This window comes from Physella acuta, unplaced genomic scaffold (assembly GCF_028476545.2).
Source record: "Physella acuta isolate Inbredline_101_S28 unplaced genomic scaffold, ASM2847654v3 ptg000201l, whole genome shotgun sequence".
NCBI lineage: Eukaryota > Metazoa > Mollusca > Gastropoda > Physidae > Physella > Physella acuta.
In genome coordinates, this window is record NW_026731720.1 from 428,844 (window position 1) to 452,653 (window position 23,810).

The 23,810-nt window shown below is 35.5% G+C and overlaps 2 protein-coding genes across 5 annotated transcripts in view; one reads left to right on the forward strand and one right to left on the reverse strand.

Annotated features, from left to right (window-relative positions):
- The window catches only part of LOC131937166 (ankyrin repeat domain-containing protein 27), an 86,161-nt gene that overhangs the window by 39,485 nt on the left and 22,866 nt on the right, over positions 1 to 23,810 (reverse strand). The gene's annotated exons all lie outside the window — the stretch shown is intronic.
- Positions 1,976 to 23,577, forward strand: LOC131937171 (kielin/chordin-like protein). 4 transcript variants are annotated; one of them, XM_059294384.1, is made up of 6 exons: positions 1,976 to 2,073; positions 10,116 to 10,236; positions 16,446 to 16,574; positions 17,655 to 17,783; positions 22,685 to 22,822; positions 23,389 to 23,577. In XM_059294384.1, the coding sequence occupies exons 2-6, from the start codon at positions 10,159 to 10,161 to the stop codon at positions 23,482 to 23,484; spliced, it is 570 nt and encodes a 189-aa protein (XP_059150367.1). In that variant the 5' UTR covers positions 1,976 to 2,073; positions 10,116 to 10,158; the 3' UTR covers positions 23,485 to 23,577. The 4 variants fall into 4 exon arrangements, with proteins under 4 accessions (XP_059150367.1, XP_059150366.1, XP_059150365.1 ...); XM_059294383.1 differs by lacking the exon at positions 1,976 to 2,073 and adding an exon at positions 9,865 to 9,986 and having other exon boundaries at positions 10,155 to 10,236; XM_059294382.1 differs by lacking the exon at positions 1,976 to 2,073 and adding an exon at positions 9,872 to 9,986.

The following is a 23,810-nucleotide window of genomic DNA, read 5'->3' on the forward strand; positions in this document are numbered from 1 at the left end:
CAAGGATAAGCACACGTTCAGACCACTTCCATGACTTATTTCCCTTTTTTAAATAGTCAAATAAGGGTGCCCATAAGCTCCTTTTAAAACATTTGTACTAAACAAATTAAAAAGTAATTACTTCTCTCAATTATTACTTTTAATAAATTATTTACTAAAGAATGACATTATTTTAAAAGGAAATGTGTTTAAAATTAATAATATAAATACAAAAAAACATAAAAATAAACATAACACGAGACACCATTACTTATACAAAGCATTCAAGAATTATATTCTTTTGACCGCCTGGAAATTAAGAGGTCGTATAACAAAAATTAACTAAAACTGACTTTCAAAACACGCATGACAATAATGACATGTTGTAATTTGTTTTAATTTTAAAAAAAAACTTTTTTTCAAACCCTGAACAGGCCAGCAATAAGTGCTTTATGTTCGCGTATATATATGCATATATATATATATATATATATATATATATATATATATATATATATATATATATATATATATATATAGCCTATATATATATATATATATATATATATATATATATATATATATATATATATATATATATATATATATATATACAGGGGGGGGGGCCTAAACATTTTTTTTTGCGGGGTGGCCCTTTTTTTCTAGTTCCGCCACTGCTCAGACTAGGCTTATTTTTTGTGAAAATACTAATCTTTAAATTATTGTTTTAAAAAGGACAATGCATCTTACGGGCAATAAACAAGGCGTATTTTCTTTTTTTTCCAGTTCATTAAAAAAATGTTTATTACGAAGGGTTTTTATATCCGTTTAATAATGAAATAACAACGAAATGAAAGTTTCTTTTATAAGAATTACATAATCGTAAGAAGTGTGATTTTTGTTATGTTTTGTACTGTTTTGATTTAGGCTATATATGTTTTATACGATGTATTATTTTCCTGTTCTCTTCTACTCTTTATTACGAACACCACTCTATCAGCCAGATAGCTGGCGAACGTCCCCGGGTTCTTTTAGATGGTTATACACAGATGGCATAAAGCCCTATAAATGGTAGCTAGCACAACAGTTAACGAGGACACGTACTTCACATCTAGGGGATACACTCGATGAACTCCTGATACCAACAACACATTTAATCCGATATATAACTTTTAATATGTGTACAAATTCAAGGTAAGACTCTAGCTTTATACAGAATAAAATGAATGAGTAGAATATCAAAACCCAACTTACAATTTGAGGAAAAAACACTATTTAACACTATCACAGGATATGGCACTTAGGAAAATCACCACAGCTTATACGACACTACTTAAATCACAAAATATTACTTAAAACCACAAGTAATAATGGAAAAAATGCTGCTTAGAAACTATAGGCTACAAAATAGCGACACTCAAGGCTTTCTCTCTCAAAGATGTCTGGTCTGACTTGCTGCTACGGACTGCTGCGGTCGACTGCCTGCAGAAATGTGTGCGCAGATCATTTGACACCTGAGGCAACATGGGAGGTCACCTTCAAAACGTAAGACTATTAATTGGGACAACTCTGATGTCCGAATCAACCAATCGAAAGTATAAAAGTATTGCACCACCACTCGTGACGGAAAAGTACTAGGGTATATGTCTTTCTTAGAACTATGGAAAATTACCTGGTGGTTGCACCACAGTCACTCATGGTGGAGCAATAAAAGTCAAACTAAAAAAATACAAGACCTAAGTAGGTCACATCTTTCAAAAAAGAACTCTAGACTTGGTTTACTTCGTAGCATAGCGCTTTATCTGAACTTGCCGCTCCCTCTACCCCCACAGTATAGTCGACTTGTGCAGTAGACGTCGACTAGTGTCGACGCCTAGGGCGTCCCTTCTTTAAAGCTACGCCTATGGACACTGTCGGCAGTCGGCGTCCCCCTCTTTTAAAATACGCCTATGGACACCGTCGATACTCACCAGTGTCTACACAAAAGGCAGATGTATTATATATTACTACAGGACCTGATTGTAGTCGTTCTAAAGATCTATGTATTGAAAATTGTCTGACGGAATATCTGTGCCGACTGAGTCTAGACTATAAGTAAATAGAACAATGTTACTAAAAGAAATCATATATATATATATATATATATATATATATATATATATATATATATATATATATATATATATAATCAAAATGTTGTCTTATTTAGTTATTGACACGTCACTATTTCTTAATTCGACAACAAGCAATATGAAATACCTGTTCTCGGTGGTTGTTGCTGTGTTCGTTGGATGTGCTGTTGCTGAAAATTGCGCTCACAAACGTGTTGTAAGATTTTATTTTCTTTTTCATATTTGAGAAAATATTCATTCGGGTTTACTGTGTAGAGATAAAGCTCAACATTTTGTTTCACCACAAAAGTGTAATAATATTAAATGACCAATGTTTTGTCCATCTGAGAACTGTTCAAAAGCCTTTCCACCATATACATACAAACACACACGGAAATTATTGTGAAACTAAGTTTGTTTGGTTCCGTAAGGTTGTAAAACATAGGACCCTAAACATTTGACAAAATCTCGATTTAGACTTTTCGCACGATACATTCGATTCACATCCTTTATATTCCGTACACTATAAAGTACGGCGATCTAAAACTGTCAAAATATCTGTTTATTATTCACCACAGTTACAAAGCTTCATTATACTCTGTATACGAGAAAGTAAAAATTAACACCATGTTATAATTGTTTATGCGTACACAAACAACTCAGACAATTTAAAAATAAAGCAAGAGTAAAACTTTTAAATGATCAAGCTTTTTAATGATTTATAATTAAAAATGAATTACAATTGCTTTATTTAATAAATCAAATGTAAAAAGCATTTTTAGCAACAAGCTTTTGAATTCACAAAAAATAAGAAAGTAAAACTAATATGCTTTCTTACATAAAAGCTTTGGTCGCTAAAATATGAGCAATGAGCAGCAAAAGGTTTTATGAAAGAAAGCAGATTAGTTTTATTTTACTTTTTTCTGTGAATTTAAAATCTTGTTGCCAAAAAGTTTTGATTGTTTGTTTTACTACAACCTTTACTTAGTTCGTTTGCGGTTTGTGTCAAATCTTGTAGTTAAATGGTGACCTAATTCTAATGCAGCAATTGCTTTCAAATTTCCCAGATATCTTCGTGTTCTTCAATACATGAATAATTTTTAAAAAATTAATTTGATGTTAAATTAGTAATTACGAATTAATGAAACGGTTTAGAAACTAAGGAGACTGAACACGATTAAATACTATTAATCACTCGATATACTTTATTAAATAATAGAAGGGGAGATAACTATCTAGACGCTATTACCGTAACAGTCTGGTGGATTGTGGTTCGAATGTTTACAATCATATAGCTGGGTTGAATGAGTGAAGGCTATTCATCGCTAAAATATGTAAGAGATCTCATGAAGGACAAAGTTTAAAAAAAAAGAAAACCTATGTTTTATATTCTTATTTTCAATGTATTTAAAAGCTTATAAGAAAGGTTTTTATATTTTTTTTAAAGACATACAATAAAGGAGACCTTGTTCCGTTCAACGAATGCAACAATTGCCTCTGTGTTGGGCCTAATATACAATGTGATTTGAAGCCGTGCAAGGAAATACCGGAAGACAAATGTGAACTCAATGGAAAGGTCAGTTCGTGTTGTCATGTTATTGTTTATTTTTTTAAAAAGCGGGCATTAGTACATGGGATATCTGTTCCTCACACCTGAATAAGACCGGGTATTTGTTTGGCCAATATCCAAGGAAATTTTTTTTTAAAAAGTGGCCAACTAAAATTCAATCCAGTGTAAAATCTATTGTCATCTCAATGATCGCGTATAAAGTGACCGAAAACTGACATAAACTAGACCGATGCGATTCTATGAAAGGACACATTAAAGGGGAACATAATTTACCCGTTTGACCGCTCAATTATTACAGGAACGCAACAGCGTCAAGATTTTAAACTTTTTATTTCCCCGGTTCTTCGACAACACGCGAAAATAAAAGAAGGAAACATCTGGATCAAAGAAAAATTCCTTTAAAACTTATGCTAAGCTGTTTCAATGACACGGGCATTTACTTTTAAATAAGGCATTGTAAAGTTATTTTTAACACTGATATTTAATAGTTATTTAGTACAACGCCTCCTAATTTATAAAAGCCCATGTGCGCGCTCTCTCTTTCTCTCTCTCTCTCTCTCTGTTTTTCTCTCAAAGTTTTCCCGAGGCCATGAGATCAGTATCTTCAGCAATATGTGTAGAAAATAAAGATATGTACTTCTGTTGAGATATATATGTGAATTATACTAAATGTAAAAGTTTAATTTTATTGAAAAGCGGGAAAAAAAATAAAAACAGACTGCAACTATGCTGTTGTTAATTGTGGTGTTACTAACTTTACCCTAGTTACACATTACAGCTCGAAATATGTTGTTTTTGTAACTACACTAGTTAGCCTTCATACGAATTATTTTTTTTAATTTTAAAAAAGCTTTGGATAGCCTAGACAGAAACAACCTCTTGAAAATCTTACTTTGGCATGGTTTTCAAAAAAAAAATATCACAAATGACATCAAAATTATATATGAAGGGTTTCAATGCAAAGTTATAAGTGGTAGCCATATCACTGACCAATTTATCAACTATTTGTTGATCATTTATTTTATATGCATGTATTAATATTGTGTTGTGTATAAACAAAGATTGAGACCACCGTTTCATAAAGTTGAATCTGTTTTCTAGAAATACAAGAAAGGATCCCAAGTACAGTTCAACGAGTGCAACCAGTGCCACTGTGTTGGGCCTAGTCTAAAATGTGACATAAAGCCGTGCACCACTCCAAAACCTGAGGTCACGTGTGAACACAATGGACAGGTCATTTTTTTGTGCATTGTGTAGCCGTTATGTTTATTTTTCTCTAGGAACAAAATTTGATGGCCTTGAACAGACAGACCAGACTGACTAGATAGACACACCAGACATTCCAGACAGACCAGACATTCCAGACAGACAAAATAAGACACACCAGACAAGACATACCAGACAGACCAGACTGACTAGATGGACACACCAGACATTCCAGACAGACCAGACATTCGAGACAGACAAAATAAGACATACCAGATCAGACAAGACATACCAGAATAACTTAATAAGAACAATTATTTCTTTTTAAATTAAGACTGCGCGTTAATTATTATTTTGTTGATGATTAATGACAATATGCACATATTAAAATTACTGTTTGATAAAGATTTGTTTTCTAGATATACAAGACCGGCCCTGTACCGTCCGACGATTGCCACAAATGTTCTTGTCAGGAGGGGAAAGTAGGTTGCCTGCGTGTATCGTGCCCGCAAATACCCGACCCGGGTTGTGAGCACAATGGAGTGGTAAGGTTGTTTTTTTTTCGCGTTTTGCCTAGTCGTTATGTTTATTTTTTCCCTATAAACCAATTTGGCTATAGCTCGAAAAAAACTAGAATTAGTTTTGTCATTGTTATAATATGCGGGCACAATATGTGTGAGGCACAAAAGGTCCGAATTGTCAACATTTGTCAAAACCTCGATATCGATTTTTGCATAATACATCCTTTATATTACGTATAATGTAATGATATAACGTTGGGCGTTGTAAAAGGGTGAAAACTGTCACAATTATTAAAATTTATCTTCGCGATCGCGATACGTCTGTTATACTCTGTATTTGAATAAGTTAATATCTATATATATATATAATTCTCTTCTTGGAGACGATAGAAAGCACCAAGCTGTAAGCGCGCTCCCTACCACCCCCACCCCTACATGGTCTGGTGAACTGTGGTTCACGTTAAATGTTTACAATCGTAGAGCCGGGTTTAGTGACGGCTATTAGGGGCAGATAAGGTAGTTTGAAATTATTTTAAACTTAGGGGAGGTAACTAAGAGGAGTTAGCTTTCAAGGGGAAGGGTGGTGGTGGTGGGGGGGGGGGGGGTAGTGGGGGTGGGTGGGTGGGTGGGGTAGGGGGAAAGGAGGCAGGTATCGTCCTTAACGACCATCTGATAGTGTTTTAAAGCAAATATTTTCAGTGGCAGCATTGGTACTGTCGAATTCACAAATTATGAATTACTGAAAAGTAGAAAATAAAACAGGTACGGGTCGGCTCGTACCAATAATTTTATTTCTTGGAGTAGAGTAAATTTTGGCTTAAAGACAGTGTACGGGATAGTATCCACAGCTCAGCCATTCTCCATTCTCGATTGTAAACAAACCAAGGCTATTTTGAATTAACTCCCCTGTATATGTGTAGACCATATACCTGTCTTCTTTTGTGGCGCTAAATATGTTTAAGTGCTAGTTATTCAAAGTTATAAGATTTTAATTAAATCTTAACATTTATTAATAACTGTAATCCAGTGTGGATGTTTTATATATTTTTTATAGACGTTCGTTTTACAGATAGACCTAAATGTAAGACGCTTGAAATAGTGATTTAGTTAGGTCTGTGACGTTAGAGTCACTATAAGGAAATTTCTTTTGCATTCTCTTTTGCCTTATACAAGATTTGTATATGGATAAAATGTTTGTGATTGAAATGAAATTCACGAATGTGCTGGTTACGCTCCACAGATATATAAGGAAGGGGAGAGCTTTATGAACAAATGCAACGTATGTTGGTGTAACGGAATTTATGCTATGTGTACTCTAAAGTTTTGTTTTGAAGACACCAAAGACTCAAAGTACCAGATGTTGTTTGAAAAGTAACTAGCGAATTGAACATGCAATAAAAGTTTTAGTTTGAAACATGAAATTGTATTTTTGTTGTTTTGTTGTGTTACAAATCGCAACTTTAGCTAATGTGAAAGCCCTGGTAATAACAGCATCAGAAGAGCTTGCATTAAACTAAAAAAAAAGGTGTCATACTTAAGGAATTCAGCGCTCCATTTCCTATAGTCAATGGAGTTCGTTTGAAATGGAACTTATTTAATGTAACATTAGACTCTTCTTCTTCTTCGTTCTTAATTTTAGTGTTGAAAGGGATTCCCTCCTAAAAATTAAGTATTACATGTCAGATTGTTATGCGCCATACGGTGAAAGGAAAAAAGTCACAGAAAAAAAAACACAGAAAAAAGTCACAGTTTTTGCTAGGAAAAAAAAGTCACAGAAAAAAAGTCACAAAGGAAAAGTTTTATCGGAAAAAAAGGCACAGAAATAAAGTCAGTGAAATGTCGAGGAACAAAGCCCGGCTAAATGACGAGGAACAAAGCCCGGCTAAAAGACAAGGAACAAAGCCCGGCTAAATGACGAGGAACAAAGTCCGGCTAGTGAAATGACGAGGAACAAAGCCCGGCTAAATGACGAGGAACAAAGCCCGGCTAAATGACAAGGAACAAAGCCCGGCTAAATGACGAGGAACAAAGCCCGGCTAATGAAATGACGAGGAACAAAGCCCGGCTAGTCAAATGACGAGGAACAAAACCCGGCTAGTGAAATGACGGGGAACAAAGCCCGGCTAAATGACGAGGAACAAAGCCCGGCTAAATGACGAGGAACAAAGCCCGGCTAAATGACGAGGAACAAAGCCCGGCTAAATGATGAGGAACAAAGCCCGGCTAAATGACGAGGAACAAAGCCCGGCTAAATGACGAGGAACAAAGCCCGGCTAAATGACGAGGTACAAAGCCCGGCTAGTGAAATGACGAGGAACAAAACCCGGCTAGTGAAATGACGAGGAACAAAGCCCGGCTAAATGACGTGGAACAAAGCCCGGCTAGTGAAATAACGAGGAACAACGCCTGCTAAATGACGAGGAACAAGGCCCGGCTAAATGAAGAGGAACAAAGCCCGGCTAGTGAAATGACGAGGAACAAAGCTTGGCTAAATGACGAGGAACAAAGCCCGGCTAAATGACGAGGAACAAAGCCCAGCTAGTGAAATGACGAGGAACAAAGAGCGGCTAAATGACGAGGAACAAAGCCCGGCTAGTGAAATGACGAGGAACAAAGCCCGGCTAGTGAAATGACGAGGAACAAAGCCCGGCTAGTGAAATGACGAGGAACAAAGCCCGGCTAGTGAAATGACGAGGAACAAAGCCCGGCTAGTGAAATGACGAGGAACAAAGCCCTGATAGTGAAATGACGAGGAACAAAGCCCGGATGGTGAAATGACAAGGAACAAAGCCCGAATAAATGACTTTGTTCCTTATAAAATAATCTCCTGTGTTAGTGTGTGTTTGTTGTGTTCACCGATACACAATTAATTTCATTACATGAATTTATTTCTCATAATTACTTTAAGGATTAGAAACCCAGATTATCTTTCTACAACATAACACTTATTGCAGTTTTGTCTAAATTCCGAATTCCTCGTTAAGTCCTAACTTGACTGTGCACCGATACATCAATTTTTCAATTAAGATATTTTAATTACTGACCGGGATTATTCTAAATCCGCAACATATTTTTCATGAAAACAACATTAAACTGTATATTTTACCAAATTAGTCATATGCTGGATATTGTTTCTATTATTAAACTGATGGAATGTTTTCATATCGCAATATCATTAAAACAAACGATTTAAACAGAGGCGTAGCTGTGTTGTCCAGGTATAGCGTTATAAAATACAGTTAAGTCGGAAAGACATGTCTATTCCATTAAAACGTTAGAAATACAGTGTTTGCTCTATACAATTTGCGATTGGTGCCACTCCAACACTTCTGTTTGTGAAGGCGTGGATTAGTAAATACTTTATCCAAAAAAAGTTGAAAAGCTCACCCATTTTTAAGCCGCAGTATTAAATTATGCAAAGCTGTTAAATACTACTTTTACTGTTTTCTACTTTAATTGAGTAACCGTAAAATAAAACCCCCAGCAAAAACCGTATTCGAACTTTTTGCAAGATGGAGGGGGAGGGGGGCGCTTTATTTCTAACTGAAATCAGAATGATTTACACTCGATTTTCGAGTAGAAGATTAGATACATCTTTTAACATTTAGAAAAGAAACTAGATATATTAACGCGTAATGTACGATTATTCCAGCCAATTTTGTTAATAAGTTATGTCGTAACTAGTTCTTTGTAGTTAAAAGTTACGCTTCTCTAAGAGATCAGGGACTTTTCCGTCATTGCAAAACATCTTGCCTAGAATAATAGGATCAAAGAAAAATAATTATCGATGATTTTAAGATTTCTGTCTGATCAGTAAAATAGCATATGGTAAAAGCGAGTTTGTTTTGGGCCATTCTGTTAGGTAGGGTGGAAATTGTAGCGAAAACTGCTGCAGACTACACTTTAAAACTAGGACTTATTTCTTTGTGTGAAAATACTAATTTTTTAATTATTATTTTAAAAAGGATAATGTATCTTAAGGGCAATAAACAAGATGTATTTTCTTGTTTTCAATTCATTTAAAACATTTTTATTACAAAGGATTTTTATATCTGTTTAATAATGAAATAACAATGAAATGGAAGTATTTTTTATAAGAATTACATAATCGTATGCAGTGTGTTTTTTGTTTTGTTTTGTACTGTTTTGATTTAGGCTATATATGTTTTATGCGATGTATTATTTTCCTGTTCTCTTCTGTTCTTTCAAAAAAAGAACTCTAGATTTGGTTTACTTCGTAGCATAGCGCTTTATCTGGATTTGCCGCTCCCTCTACCCCCAAAGTAAAGTCAATTGCCCCCCCCCCCCCCCCAATAAACTGTTACGCCACTGCAGTATCATTCGTCGATTTGTGCAGTAACGACCCTAGCGTCGACACCCAGGGCGATCCCCTTTTTGTGGCTACGCCTATGGACACTGTCGGCGTCCCCCTCTTTAAAACTACGCCCATGGACACCGTCGATACTCACCAGTGTCTACACAAGAGGCAGATGTATTATATATTACTACAGTGCCTGATTGCAGTCGTTCTAAAGATCTATGTATTGAAAATTGTCTGACTGAATATCTGTGCCGACTGAGTTAGAGTCTAGACTATAAGTAAATAGAACAATGTTACTAAAAGAAAACATATATATATATATATATATATATATATATATATATATATATATATATATATATATATATATATATATATATATATAATAAAAATGTTGTTTTATTAAGTTATTGACACGTCACTATTTCTTAATTCGACAAAACAAGCAAAATGAAATACCTGTTCACGGTGGTTGTTGCTGTGTTCGTTGGATGTGCTGTTGCTGAAAATTGCATTCACGACAGTGTTGTAAGATTTTATTTTCTATTTTTAAAATTGATAAAATGTTCGCATACTGTGTATAGATAAAGCTTAACATTTTGTTTGGCCCCACATTTGCCACAATGACAAATGAAAGAAGTTTTGACCCTCTGAGAACTGTTCAAAAGCCTTAAAGACCTTCCCTCTAGTCTTTTTCTCAGACACAATCACGATGTTCTATGTACCATTTTTCATATCACTAGATTTAATTAATTAAAAATAGAATTTAAAGCGGTAGTTATATCCCCTAAACTTTCTCGTATATTCTTATGTAACTCGTTTTCATCGAGTCTTGACCTACGTAAAAAGTTTGAAACGAATCGGTCCGATAGATGTGATTTTTTTTTTAGAAATAGGTAAATAGTTCTAAGTACTACTTCTGGTGACAAGACATCAACCAAAACTTGAAAGAATTAAGAGAATAAGATCTTATACCTATATATAAACTTACGTTCACCAAACTAAAGTTGTTCTCATGTCATCAGTATTATAGACACCAGAAATAGAGTAAAGTGTTGTTTTTTTTTTTGGAAATCGGAGGTCACTCAAAATTTTAAAGTAATCCAAAGATAAAATCTGATACCTATTTAAAAAATTTCGTCAACCTAACTGAAATAGTAAAGCTCAACATTTTGTTTCACCACAAAAGTGTAATAATATTAAATGAACAATGTTTTGTCCATCTGAGAACTGTTCAAAAGCCTTTCCACCATATACATACAAACACACACGGAAATGATTGTGAAACTAAGTTTGTTTGTTTCCGTAAGGTTGTAAAACATAGGACCCTACACATTTGACTAAATCTCGACTTAGAATTTTCGCACGATACATTCGATTCACATCCTTTATATTCCGTACACGATAAAGTAGGGCGATCTAAAACTGTCAAAATATCTGTTTATTATTCATCACAGTTACAAAGTTTCATTATACTCTGTGTACGAGAAAGTAAAAAATTAACACCATGCTATTACTGTTTATGCGTACACAAGCAACAAAGACAATTTAAAAATAAAAAAGAGTAAAACTTTTGAATGAACAAGCTTTTTAATGATTTAAAATTAAAAATGAATTACAATTAATTCCTTCAATAAATCAAATGTAAAAAGCATTTTTAGCAACAAGCTTTTGAATTCACAAAAAATAAGAAAGTAAAACTAATATGCTTTCTTACATAAAAGCTTTGGTCGCTAAAATATGAGCAACAAAAGGTTTTATGAAAGAAAGCAGATTAGTTTTATTTTACTTTTTTCTGTGAATTTAAAATCTTGTTGCCAAAAAGTTTTGATTGTTTGTTTCACTACAAGCTTTTACTTAGTTCGTTTGCAGGTTTGTGTCAAATCTTGTAGTTCAATGGTTACCTAATTCTAATGCAGCAATTGCTTTCAAATTACCCAGATTGTAATATAGTGAGACTTGTGACGTCAAGGGAACTCACTCTTCTTGTATTGTTATTATATTTATACTGTTATCTTGAGTGATGTCCCTTACATGTTTATATATAGTTGTCTCTCGTCACTTCCGTTCTCTCTCTCTTCCGTTTACCAAATAAAGATGGCTTCATAATGATGGCTTCTGTCTCCGTTGTATTCCTAATCTATTACATTGGCGACGAGGATAAATGATCCACTAGAAAGAGCACCTACTTACTCAAAAAGAGGTTTGCTAGAGCATATTGGCTAAGTATTTCTAGGAAAATGGCGCTGTATGGCCAAATAAAAGAATTTGATTCGAATGATGAAACCATCCATGATTATCTAGATAGGTTAAGCTTTTACCTTGAAGCAAACGACGTGACGATAGAAGCCAAAAAGAGAGCTGTTTTGTTAACAGTCATAGGGCCTCAACAATTTAGGTTACTAAAAGACTTATGCGTACCAGCTAGTCTAACTACCAAGAGCTTTAACGAGCTGAGCAAATTGCTAACAGACCACCATGCGCCTACCCCATCAAAGTTTCTATGTAGAGCTAGATTTGACGGTAGGACTCGTCAACCAAACGAGTCAATATCAGTATATGTTGCTGCTTTACGTCATCTAAGTGAATTTTGTGAATTCGGAGACACGCTGTCTGACAGACTATGTGAAAAGTTTGTGACAGGTGTAAACAGCCCTGATGTTCAAAGAAAGTTGCTTCTCGAGTCAGATCTCACATTGGAAAAAGCAATACAACTTGCAACTTCATTCCAGCAGTCATCCGAGGCGGCGAGATCTCTAACGTCTTCAGAGATCCATGCAGTAAACAGCAGGTTAGTCAACAAACACCAACCCCATCAGAGCAGTTCAACTTATGCTAAACAGCCTGCACGTTCAAATCCTAGATCTAAATCTAGTAATAATTATCAAAAATGTCATCGATGCAAAGGTCCCCATGCATCTCATCGATGCAAGTTCAAGTTAGCAACTTGTTATAAGTGCAGAAAGCAAGGTCACATTGCCAAGGCCTGCTTTGCAAAGTCTTCGTCTGTTGCTAAATCTAGCCAGTCAAGACAGTACCGCAACCAAAGGCAGCACTATGTTAACTCTCACCAAGACTACCTAACCCAACCAATGAACCACTCTACCTGTGAAAATGCTCAAACTGATTCGCAGCCGGATTTCAACCTGTTCTCTGTGAAATCAATAAGTCATGCTCCCATCAATGTACTAGTTTATATCAACGGTAAGAGCATCAGCTTCCAACTTGACACTGGAGCATCTCTAACAGTCATCACAAAGAAGGACTTTGACGCTGTCACAGGAGGATCAGTGCCTCTACAACCATGTCACAAGTGTCTAACAACATACACTGGTGACAATGTTCCGATAATAGGAGAGTGTATGGTTCATGTAAGTTATAATGGTCAAAGTGTTAAACTTCCTCTTCTTGTGGTTGAAGGAAATGGACCACCATTACTAGGTAGGAACTGGTTAGTTGATCTTAAGTTAAATTGGGAGAGTATATTTTCATTGAACAAAACAAGAGAATCTAGTCTTACTTCAATAGATAAAGTTATATCTGAAAATAAAGGTGTTTTTGGTAATCCTGGATTACTAAATGATAGAACAGTGAAGATAAGCATTAAAGACACAAATCCAAGATACTGCAAAGCTAGAGTTCCACCTTATGCAATGAGGAATAAAATTGAAAATGAGCTAAGTAGATTGGAATCTAATGGCATCATAAAGAAGGTAGACTATTCCGACTGGGCAACGCCCATTGTGCCAGTGTTAAAGAAGGATGGTTCTGTAAGAATTTGTGGAAACTATAAAGCTACACTGAATAAGCAAATAGAGCTAAATAGGTACCCTATTCCTAACATTGAGGAAATTTCTTTGAATTTGGCAGGAGGAGACAAATTCACTGAATTAGACTTTAGTCATGCTTACACTCAACTAGAACTGCATCCAGATTCAAAAGTCTATACGACAATAAACACACATAAAGGACTCTACCAATATGAAAGACTATGTTTTGGTATATCATCTAGCCCTGGAATTTTCCAGGCTGTCATGGACAGTATTTTTAAGGATATTCCAAATGTTTGTGTTTACTTTGACAATGTGTACATAAATGGTAAGAATGACACTGAACATCTTAAAACACTTGATAAAGTCTTGAAAATAGTTGGTGAAAAAGGGTTAAAGATAAACAAAGATAAATGTCAATTCATGCTGACAGAAATTAGTTTTCTTGGTTATATATTAAGCAAGCAAGGTCTCAGACCTCAACCTGAGAAAACAAAAGCCATTAAAGAAGCACCCAAGCCTGAAAATACCCAACAACTAAGAGCTTTTTTGGGCTTGATAAATTACTATGCAAAGTTCATAGGGAATCTGTCTGGTAAACTATCACCACTGTACAAGCTGCTACAGAAAAATGCAACTTGGCACTGGGGTAAACAACAAGAAGCTGCTTTTAATACAGCAAAAGAAGTTTTGTCTTCTGACACCTTACTAACTCACTATGACCCAGGGAAAAGACTTATATTAACATGTGATGCTTCACCAGATGGTGTAGGAGCAGTCTCGTCCCACATGGAGGAAAAGGGTGACAGACCCATTGCTTTTGCCAGTAGATCTTTGAACCAGGCTGAGAAAAATTATTCTCAGTTAGATAGGGAAGGCTTAGGCATCATTTTTGGTGTTAAGAAATTTCATAAGTTTCTGTTTGGTTGGAAGTTCACCATCTTTACAGATCATAAACCATTGCTAGGTTTATTTAGAGAAAACATAACCCTACCTGAGTATGCCTCACCAAGAATTCAAAGATGGGCTATCACACTAACTGCATACAATTATGAATTGAAATACAAACCTGGATCTGAAAATAGTGCAGATAGTCTTAGTAGATTACCTTTAAAAAACCAAAGCCTTAGCTATGTACCAGAAGATGTATTTGTTCTCTTCACTATCATGGATAACTCCAATATAGATGTGAATGATATTAAAAGAGAAACACAAAAAGATAAGTGCTTAATAAAAGTATATGAGTACTGTAAGAATGGTTGGCCTGAAGAGTCTGTGAATGATGACTTAAGGCCATATTAAATAAGAAATAAAAACCTTTGTGAAGATAATATAAAAGATGGAGAAGATGCAGTCCATTATCAGTCAGAGTTGCCTAAACAAAGTATTTGTAACTTAATAAATGATTATGGTGATATGGCAATTTCAAATACATTAGTAAGAAGGAATGTGATCATCAAACAACTTTGCTAACATCATTAGCACTTCCAGAAACTAAAAGGGTAACATCAAAAGAAAAAAAAAAGATTTTTGCCATTTAATACACCCATTTCAAATACTGGATCACAGTTGCAAATTGATATGGTCCAGGATATTACTTGTAAACAGTATTTTTGGTTACCAGGAAAGCACTATCAGATTACATGAGAAAATTGATCAATCAAAGAAATCTATGTCAGTCAAGGATCTGAATAACAGCATAATACTTCCAGATGCCAATTCAAAAATAGTTCCATTAAATCATGACAAGACATGCATTGAAAGAGAATTTGGTGTTAATGAGAATGTGTATCTAAGAAATTATGGGAGAAAGGAAAAATGGATACCAGGTCAAATTGTTCAATGTACAGGACCTGTGTCTTATAAAGTAAAAACAAATGATGGACTTATTGTCCGTAGACATGCAGACCAGTTAAAAATAACTTGTGCAGATAATAAGTGTGAATCTATCAATCCCACCAAATCTGATCAGTTCACACCAACTCAGTTTGTTCCACAACCAAGTTCTGTTGATATGAGTGAACCAAGTAGTCTGGGGTCAGAAAATGTAAATTCTGGAATTAATGATTTTGATCCTAGACCTCCTGAGATAGAGAATCCATATGGTCAGAATCTTGAGTCACCAAATCAAAAGCCACTGAGAAGGTCAAGCAGGACAATCAAAGTCCCAAATAAGTTAGACCTATGATTTTAAAGATCAAAAGGACTTTGACATCATTGTTTTGTATCTTGATTATGTTGTAACATATTGTGCATTGTTTGTAAGGATGTAATCTACCATAATGTTCATGTTACAATATAATTGATGATTTTAGGATACTGTCAATTGTTCTATTGAGAGATGTGTTGTGTTTACTAAGGGTAAAGGGATGTAATATAGTGAGACTTGTGAAGTCAAGGGAACTCACTCTTCTTGTATTGTTATTATATTTATACTGTTATCTTGAGTGATGTTCCTTACATGTTTATATATAGTTGTCTCTCGTCACTTCCGTTCTCTCTCTCTCTCTTCCGTTTACCAAATAAAGATGGCTTCATAATGATGGCTTCTGTCTCCGTTGTATTCCTAATCTATTACACAGATATCTTCGTGTTCTTCAATACATGAATAATTTTTAAAAATATTAATTTGATGCTAAATTAGTCATTACGAATTAATGAAACGGTTTCGAAACTAAGGAGACTGAACACGATTAAATACTAGTAATCACTCGATATACTTTATTAAATAATAGAAGGGGAGATAACTATCTAGACGCTATCACCGTAACAGTCTGGTGGACTGGTTCACGTCGAATGTTTACAATCATAGAGCTGGGTTGAATGAGTGAAGGGTATTAATCGCTAAAATATGTAAGAGATCTCATGAAGGACAAAGTTAAAAAAAAAAGAAAACCTTTGTTTTATTTTCTTATTTTAAATGCACTTAAAAGCTTATTAGAAAGGTTTTTATATTTTTTTAAAAAGACATACAACAAAGGAGACCTTATTCCGTTCAACGATTGTAACAATTGCCTCTGTGTTGGGCCTAATATACAATGTGATTTGAAGCCGTGCAAGGAAATACCGGAAGACAAATGTGAACTCAATGGAAAGGTCAGTTCGTGTAGTCATGTTATTGGTTATTTTTTTAAAAGCGGGCATTAGTACATGGGATATCTGTTCCCCACACTTTAAATAGACCGGGTATTTGTTTGGCCAATATCCAAGGACATTTTTTTAAACTAAAATTCAATCCAGTGTAAAATCTATTGTCATCTCGATGATCGTGTATAAAGAGACCGAAAACTGACATAAACTAGACCGATGAGATTCTATGAAATGCCACATTAAGGGGTAACATAATTTACCCGTTTGACCGCTCAATGATTACACGAACGCAACAGCGTAAAGATTTTATACTTTTTATTTCCCCGGTTCTTTGACAACACGCGAAAATAAAAGAAGAAAACATCTGGATCAAAGAAAAATTCCTTTAAAACTTATGCTAAGCTGTTTCAATGACACGGGCATTTACTTTTAAATAAGGCATTGTAAAGTTATTTTTAACACTGATATTTAATAGTTATTTAGTACAACGCCTCCTAATTTATAAAAGCCCATGTGCGCGCTCTCTCTTTCTCTCTCTCTCTCTCTGTTTTTCTCTCAAAGTTTTCCCGAGGCCATGAGATCAGTATCTTCAGCAATATGTGTAGAAATTAAAGATATGTACTTCTGTTGAGAAATATATGTGAATTATACTAAATGTAAAAGTTTAATTTTATTGAAAAGCGGGAAAAAAATAAAAACAGACTGCAACTATGCTGTTGTTAATTGTGGTGTTACTAACTTTACCCTAGTTACACATTACAGCTTGAAATATGTTGTTTTTGTAACTACACTAGTTAGCCTGCATACGAATTATTTTTTTTTAATTTTGAAAATGCTTTTGATAGCCTAGACAGAAACAACCTCTTGAAAATCTTACTTTGGCATGGTTTTCAAAAAAAAAATATCACAAATGACATCAAAATTATATATGAAGGGTTTCAATGCAAAGTTATAAGTGGTAGCCATATCACTGACCAATTTATCAACTATTTGTTGATCATTTATTTTATATGCATGTATCAATATTGTGCCGTGTATAAACAAAGATTGAGATCACTGTTTCATAAAGCTGAATCTGTTTTCTAGAAATACAAGAAAGGATCCCAAGTACAGTTCAACGAGTGCAACCAGTGCCACTGTGTTGGGCCTAATCTAAAATGTGACATAAAGCCGTGCACTCCAAAACCTGAGGTCACGTGTGAACACAATGGACAGGTCATTTTTTTGTGCATTGTGTAGCCGTTATGTTTATTTTTCTCTAGGAACAAAATTTGATGGCCTTGAACAGACAGACCAGACTGACTAGATAGACACACCAGACATTCCAAACAGACCAGACATTCCAGACAGACAAAATAAGACACACCAGACAAGACATACCAGACAGACCAGACATTCCAGACAGACAAAATAAGACACACCAGACAAGACATACCAGACAGACCAGACATTCCAGATAGACAAAATAAGACATACCAGATCAGACAAGACATACCAGAATAACTTAATAAGAACCTTTAATTTTTACGTTAATGTGATAGATTGTGCGGTTTTATTATAACACAACGGACGATAACGCCATCTTGTATAGTTTCCCTTTCAAACCTGGAGGTCTATGGGGCAAGTGAAGTAGAGTTCACTTGTTTCTGTGACCTCGGCATATGAAGAGATAGTGTAAGCCACATGACATGTAAGGGACATCACTCAAAACATTATAATTATAAGACTAATACAAGAAGAGTGAGTTCCCCTGAATTCACAAGGCTCAATATATTACATCCCTTTACCCTTAGTAAACAACAACACAGCTCTCAAGAGAACAATGACAGTATCTTAAAATCACCAAATATATTGCAACATGAACATTATATGATTTGAATCATTTGGTAGATTACATCCTTACAAACGAATGCAAAATATGCCACAAACACAATTAAAATACAAAACAATGATGTCAAAGTCCTGTTAACCTTTACAATCAAAGGTCTAACTTATCTGGGACTTTGATTGTCCTGTTTGACCTTCTCAGTGGCTGTTGATTCAGTGACTCAAGATTCTGACCATCTGGACTCTCTAGCTCAGGAAGTCCAGGATCTAAATCATTAATTCCAGAATTTACATTTTCTGACTCTAGAATACTTGGTTCACTCATATCAACAGACCTTGGTTGTGGAACAAACTGAGTTGGTGTGAACTGGTCAGATCTGGTGGGATTGACAGATCCACACTTATTATCTGCACAAGTTATTTTTAACTGGTCTGCATGTCTACGGACAATAAGTCCATTATTTGTTTTTACTTTATAAGACACAGGTCCTGTACATTGAACAATTTGACCTGGCATCCATTTTTCCCCTCTCCCATAATTTCTCAGATACACATTATCATTAACTCCAAATTCTCTCTCAATGGATGTTTTGTCATGATTTAATTTTTGTGTATGTTGATGTTGGGAAACAGACCTTTGAACAGTTGGATGTAGTAGGTCAAGGTGAGTTTTAATTTTCCTACCACACAGCAATTCACATGGTGCAACACCTGTTGTTATATGTGGAGTTGTGCGGTATTTGGCTAAGAACCTGTTTACTCTTTCCCTGAGAGAAAATTTGTTACCGGTACTAATTTTTACCATAGCGGTTTTGAATATGCCTACCGCTCTTTCAGCCAAACCATTCCCAGCAGGATGATAGGGTGATGTGGTTATATGCTCAATACCATTTGCTATACAAAACAGTTTAAACTCATGAGCAGTGAAACTAGGCCCATTATCTGAAACAATTTGATCAGGTAACCCATGAGTTGAAAATATTTCCTTTAGTTCTATAATGGTATCACTTGCAGTGATTGTGTTCATGATTTTAACTTCTAACCACTTAGAATGTGAATCAATAACAATTCAGAACATTTTGTTCATGAAGGGTCCTGCAAAATCTATATGTATAAGTTTCCATGGTTCGATTGGCCAATCCCAGTTTTGCAAAGGTGCTGTAGCTGGTTGATTTGAATGGTGTGCACAGCTTGAACAACTATTCTCAGATCCAGGTTTGTATTTCAATTCATAATTGTATGCGGCTAGTGTGATAGCCCACCTTTGAACCCTTGGTGAGGCATGCTCAGGTAGGGGTTTGTTTTCCCCAAATAAACCCAGCAATGGCTTATGATCTGTAAAGATGGTGAACTCCCTACCAAACAGAAACTTGTGAAATTTCTTAACACCAAAAATGATGCCTAAGCCTTCCCTATCTAACTGAGAATAATTTTTCTCAGCCTGGTTCAAAGATCTACTGGCAAAAGCAATGGGTCTGTCACCCTTTTCATCTATGTGGGATAAAACTGCTCCTACACCGTCTGGTGAAGCATCACATGTTAAGATAAGTCTTTTCCCTGGGTCATAGTGAGTTAGCAAGGTGTCAGAAGACAAAGCTTCTTTTGCTGCATTAAAAGCAGCATCTTGTTGTTTACCCCAGTGCCAAGTTGCATTTTTCTGCAGCAGCTTGTACAGTGGTGATAGTTTATCGCATAGAAATTTATCAAGCCCAAAAAAGCTCTTAGCTGTTGGGTATTTTCAGGTTTGGGTGCTTCTTTAATGGCTTTTGTTTTCTCAGGTTGAGGTCTGAGACCTTGTTTGCTCAAAATATAACCAAGAAAACTAATATATGTCAGCATGAATTGACATTTAGCTTTGTTTATCTTTAAACCATTTTCACCAACTATTTTCAAGACTTTATCAAGTGTTTCTTACCAGTTATGTATACGTTGTCAAAGTAAACACAAACATTTGGAATATCCTTAAAAATACTGTCCATGACAGCCTGGAAAATTCCAGGGCTAGATGATATACCAAAAAAATAGTCTTTCATATTGGTAGAGTCCCTTATGTGTGTTTGTTGTCGTATAGACTTTTGAATCTGGATGAAGTTCTAGTTGAGTGTAAGCATGACTAAAGTCTAATTCTGTGAATTTGTCTCCTCCTGCTAAATTCAAAGAAGTTCCCTCAATGTTAGGAATAGGGTACCTATTTAGCTCTATTTGCTTATTCAGTGTAGCTTTATAGTCTCCACAAATGCTTACAGGACCATCCTTCTTTAACACTGGCACAATGGGCATTGCCCAATCGGAATAGTCTACCTTCTTTATGATGCCATTAGATTCTAATCTACTTAGCTCATTTTCAATTTTATCCCTCATTGCATAAGGTGGAACTCTAGCTTTGCAGTATCTTGGATTTGTGTCTTTAATGCTTATCTTCACTGTCCTATCATTTAGTAACCCTGAACTACCAAAGACACCTTCATTTTCAGATACAACTTTATCTATTGAAGTAAAACTAGATTCTCTTGCTTTGTTCACTGAAAATATACTCCCCCAGTCTAACTTAAGATCAACCAACCAGTTCCTACCTAGTAATGGTGGTCCGTTTCCTTCAACCACAAGAAGAGGAAGTTTAACACTTTGACCATTATAGCTTACATGAACCATACACTCTCCTATTACCGGAATATTGTCACCTGTGTATGTTGTTAGGCACTTGTGACATGGTTGTAGAGGCACTGATCCTCCTGTGACAGCGTCAAAGTCCTTCTTTGTGATGACGGTTAGAGATGCTCCCGTGTCAAGTTGGAAGATAATGCTCTTACCGTTGATACAAGCTAGTACATTGATGGGAGAATGACTTGTTGATTTCACAGAGAACAGGTTGAAATCCGGCTGCGGATCAGTTTGAGCATTTTCACTGGTAGAGTGGTTCATTGGTTGGGTTAGGCTGTCTTGGTGACAGTTAACATAGTGCTGCCTTTGGTTGCGGTACTGTCCTGACTGGCTAGATCAAGCAACAGACGAAGACTTTGCAAAGCAGGCCTTGCCAATGTGACCTTGCTTACTGCACTTATAACAAGTTGCTGACTTGAACTTGCATCGATGAGATGCATGGGGACCGTTGCATCGATGACATTTTTGATAATTATTACTAGATTTAGATCTAGGATTTGAACGTGCAGGCTGTTTAGCATAAGTTGAACTGCTCTGATGGGGTTGGTGTTTGTTGACTAACCTGCTGTCTACTGCATGGATCCCTGAGGGTGCTAGAGATCTGGTTGCATAGGATGACTGCTGGAATGAAGTTGCACGTTGTATTGCTTTTTCCAATGTTAGATCTGACTCGAGAAGCAACTTTCTTTGAACATCAGGGCTGTTTACACCTGTCACAAACTTTTCACATAGTCTGTCAGACAGCGTGTCCTCGAATTCACAAAATTCACTTACATGACGTAAAGCAGCAACATATTCTGATATTGATTCGTTTGTTTGACGAGTCCTACCGTCAAATCTGGCTCTACATAGAAACTTTGATGGTACAGGCGCATGGTGGTCTGTTAGCAGTTTGCTCAGCTCGTTAAAGCTCTTGGTAGCTGGACTAGCTGGTGCGCATAAGTCCTTTAATAGCCTAAATTGTTAAGGCCCTATGACTGTTAATAAAACAGCTCTCTTTTTGGCTTCTATCGTCACGTCGTTAGCTTCAAGGTAAAAGCTCAATCTATAGATAATCATGAATGGTTTCGTCATTAGAATTAAATTCTTTTATCTGGCCATACAGCGCCATTATCCTAAAAAATACTTAGCAAATATGCTCTAGCAAGCTTCTTCTTAAGTAAGCATGTGCTCTTTTTAGTGGATTGATTTATCCTTGTCGCCAATGTGATAGATTGTGCGGTTTTATTATAACACAACGAACGATAACGCCATCTTGTATGCACCTGGTTTATTATTGAACAGCTACCGGAAGCCACATGACATGTAAGGGACATCACTCAAAACATTATAATTATAAGACTAATACAAGAAGAGTGAGTTCCCCTGAATTCACAAGGCTCAATATATTACAGTTAATTTATTAATAAGACTGCACGTTAGTAACGATTCCGTTGTTGATTTAATTTGCTATAGGAATACATAAGCACATATTTAAATTACTGTTTCATAAACAGTGTTTCTTCCAGACTCTTTTCTCCGGGGGGGGGGGGGGGCACTTTAAATTTTCGGGGGGGGGGGGGCGGTAGAGTTTCTTGGGGGGGGGGGGGGGCTGGAAGAAACTCTGTTCATAAAGATTTGTGTTCTAGATATACAAGGTAGGCGACATACCGTCCGACGATTGCAACACATGTGAATGTTACGAAGCTGATGGTGTGGGACAAGTATATTGCCGTCGTATATCGTGCCTTCGATTACCCGACCCGGTATGCGAGGTCAATGGAGTCGTAAGTTTTTTTTCACGTTTTGCCTAGTCTTTATGTTTTTTTTTGTTCCCCATATACCAACTTGGTATGACGTTGAGTAATACTTATATACTCTGTATATGAGAAATTAAAAATAAAAATAGTTTGGAATAGAGTAAATTTTGGCTGAAAGACAGCGTATGTGATATTAACCACAGCTCAGCATTCTCCATTCTCGGTTGTAAACAAACAAAGAATATTTTGAATTATCTTCCCTGTATATGTGAAGACCATATTCATATCTTCTTTTGTGTCGGTAAATATGTTTAAGTGGTAGTTATTAAAAGTTGTAAGATTTTAATTAAATCGTTATATTTATTAATAGCTGTTATCGAGTGTGGATGTTTTATATTTGTATAAAAGTTCGGTTTACAGGTTGACCTAATTGTAAGACGCTTGAAATAGTGATTTAGTTAGGTCTGTGACGTTACAGTCACTATAAGGAAATTTATGTTGTATTGACCTTTGCCCCAAACAACATTTATTTATATTTAATGTATAAAATGTTTGTGTTTGAAATTATTGAAATTCACGGTTACGCTCCACAGATATATAAAGATGGGGACTACTTTATGTCCGATTGCAACAAATGTTCGTGTGACATGGGTGAAATTTTGTGCACGTTAATGGGTTGCGGTGACTAACCATTATATTAAACATCCAATTCCAGAAGTTGTTTGAAAAGCAACTAGACAATTTAATATTAAGTAATAAAAGTTTTAGTTTAAAACAGGAAACTGTATTTTTGTTGTGTCTTTTAAAGTGTTACAACTCGCATTTTTTACTTTTTCGTATATACGAAGTTTTAGAGAAAGTCTTGTAATCGTGCAAAAAAAATTAATAAAAAATAAATAAAAATAAATTCGAGATTTTTACAAATCTCGACGTTTTACAGCTCAATGTGTCGGAAAAACAGTTTTGCCATCTTGTCCGTATGTCTGTGTGTGTGTGGATGTGTGTTTGTGTGTGT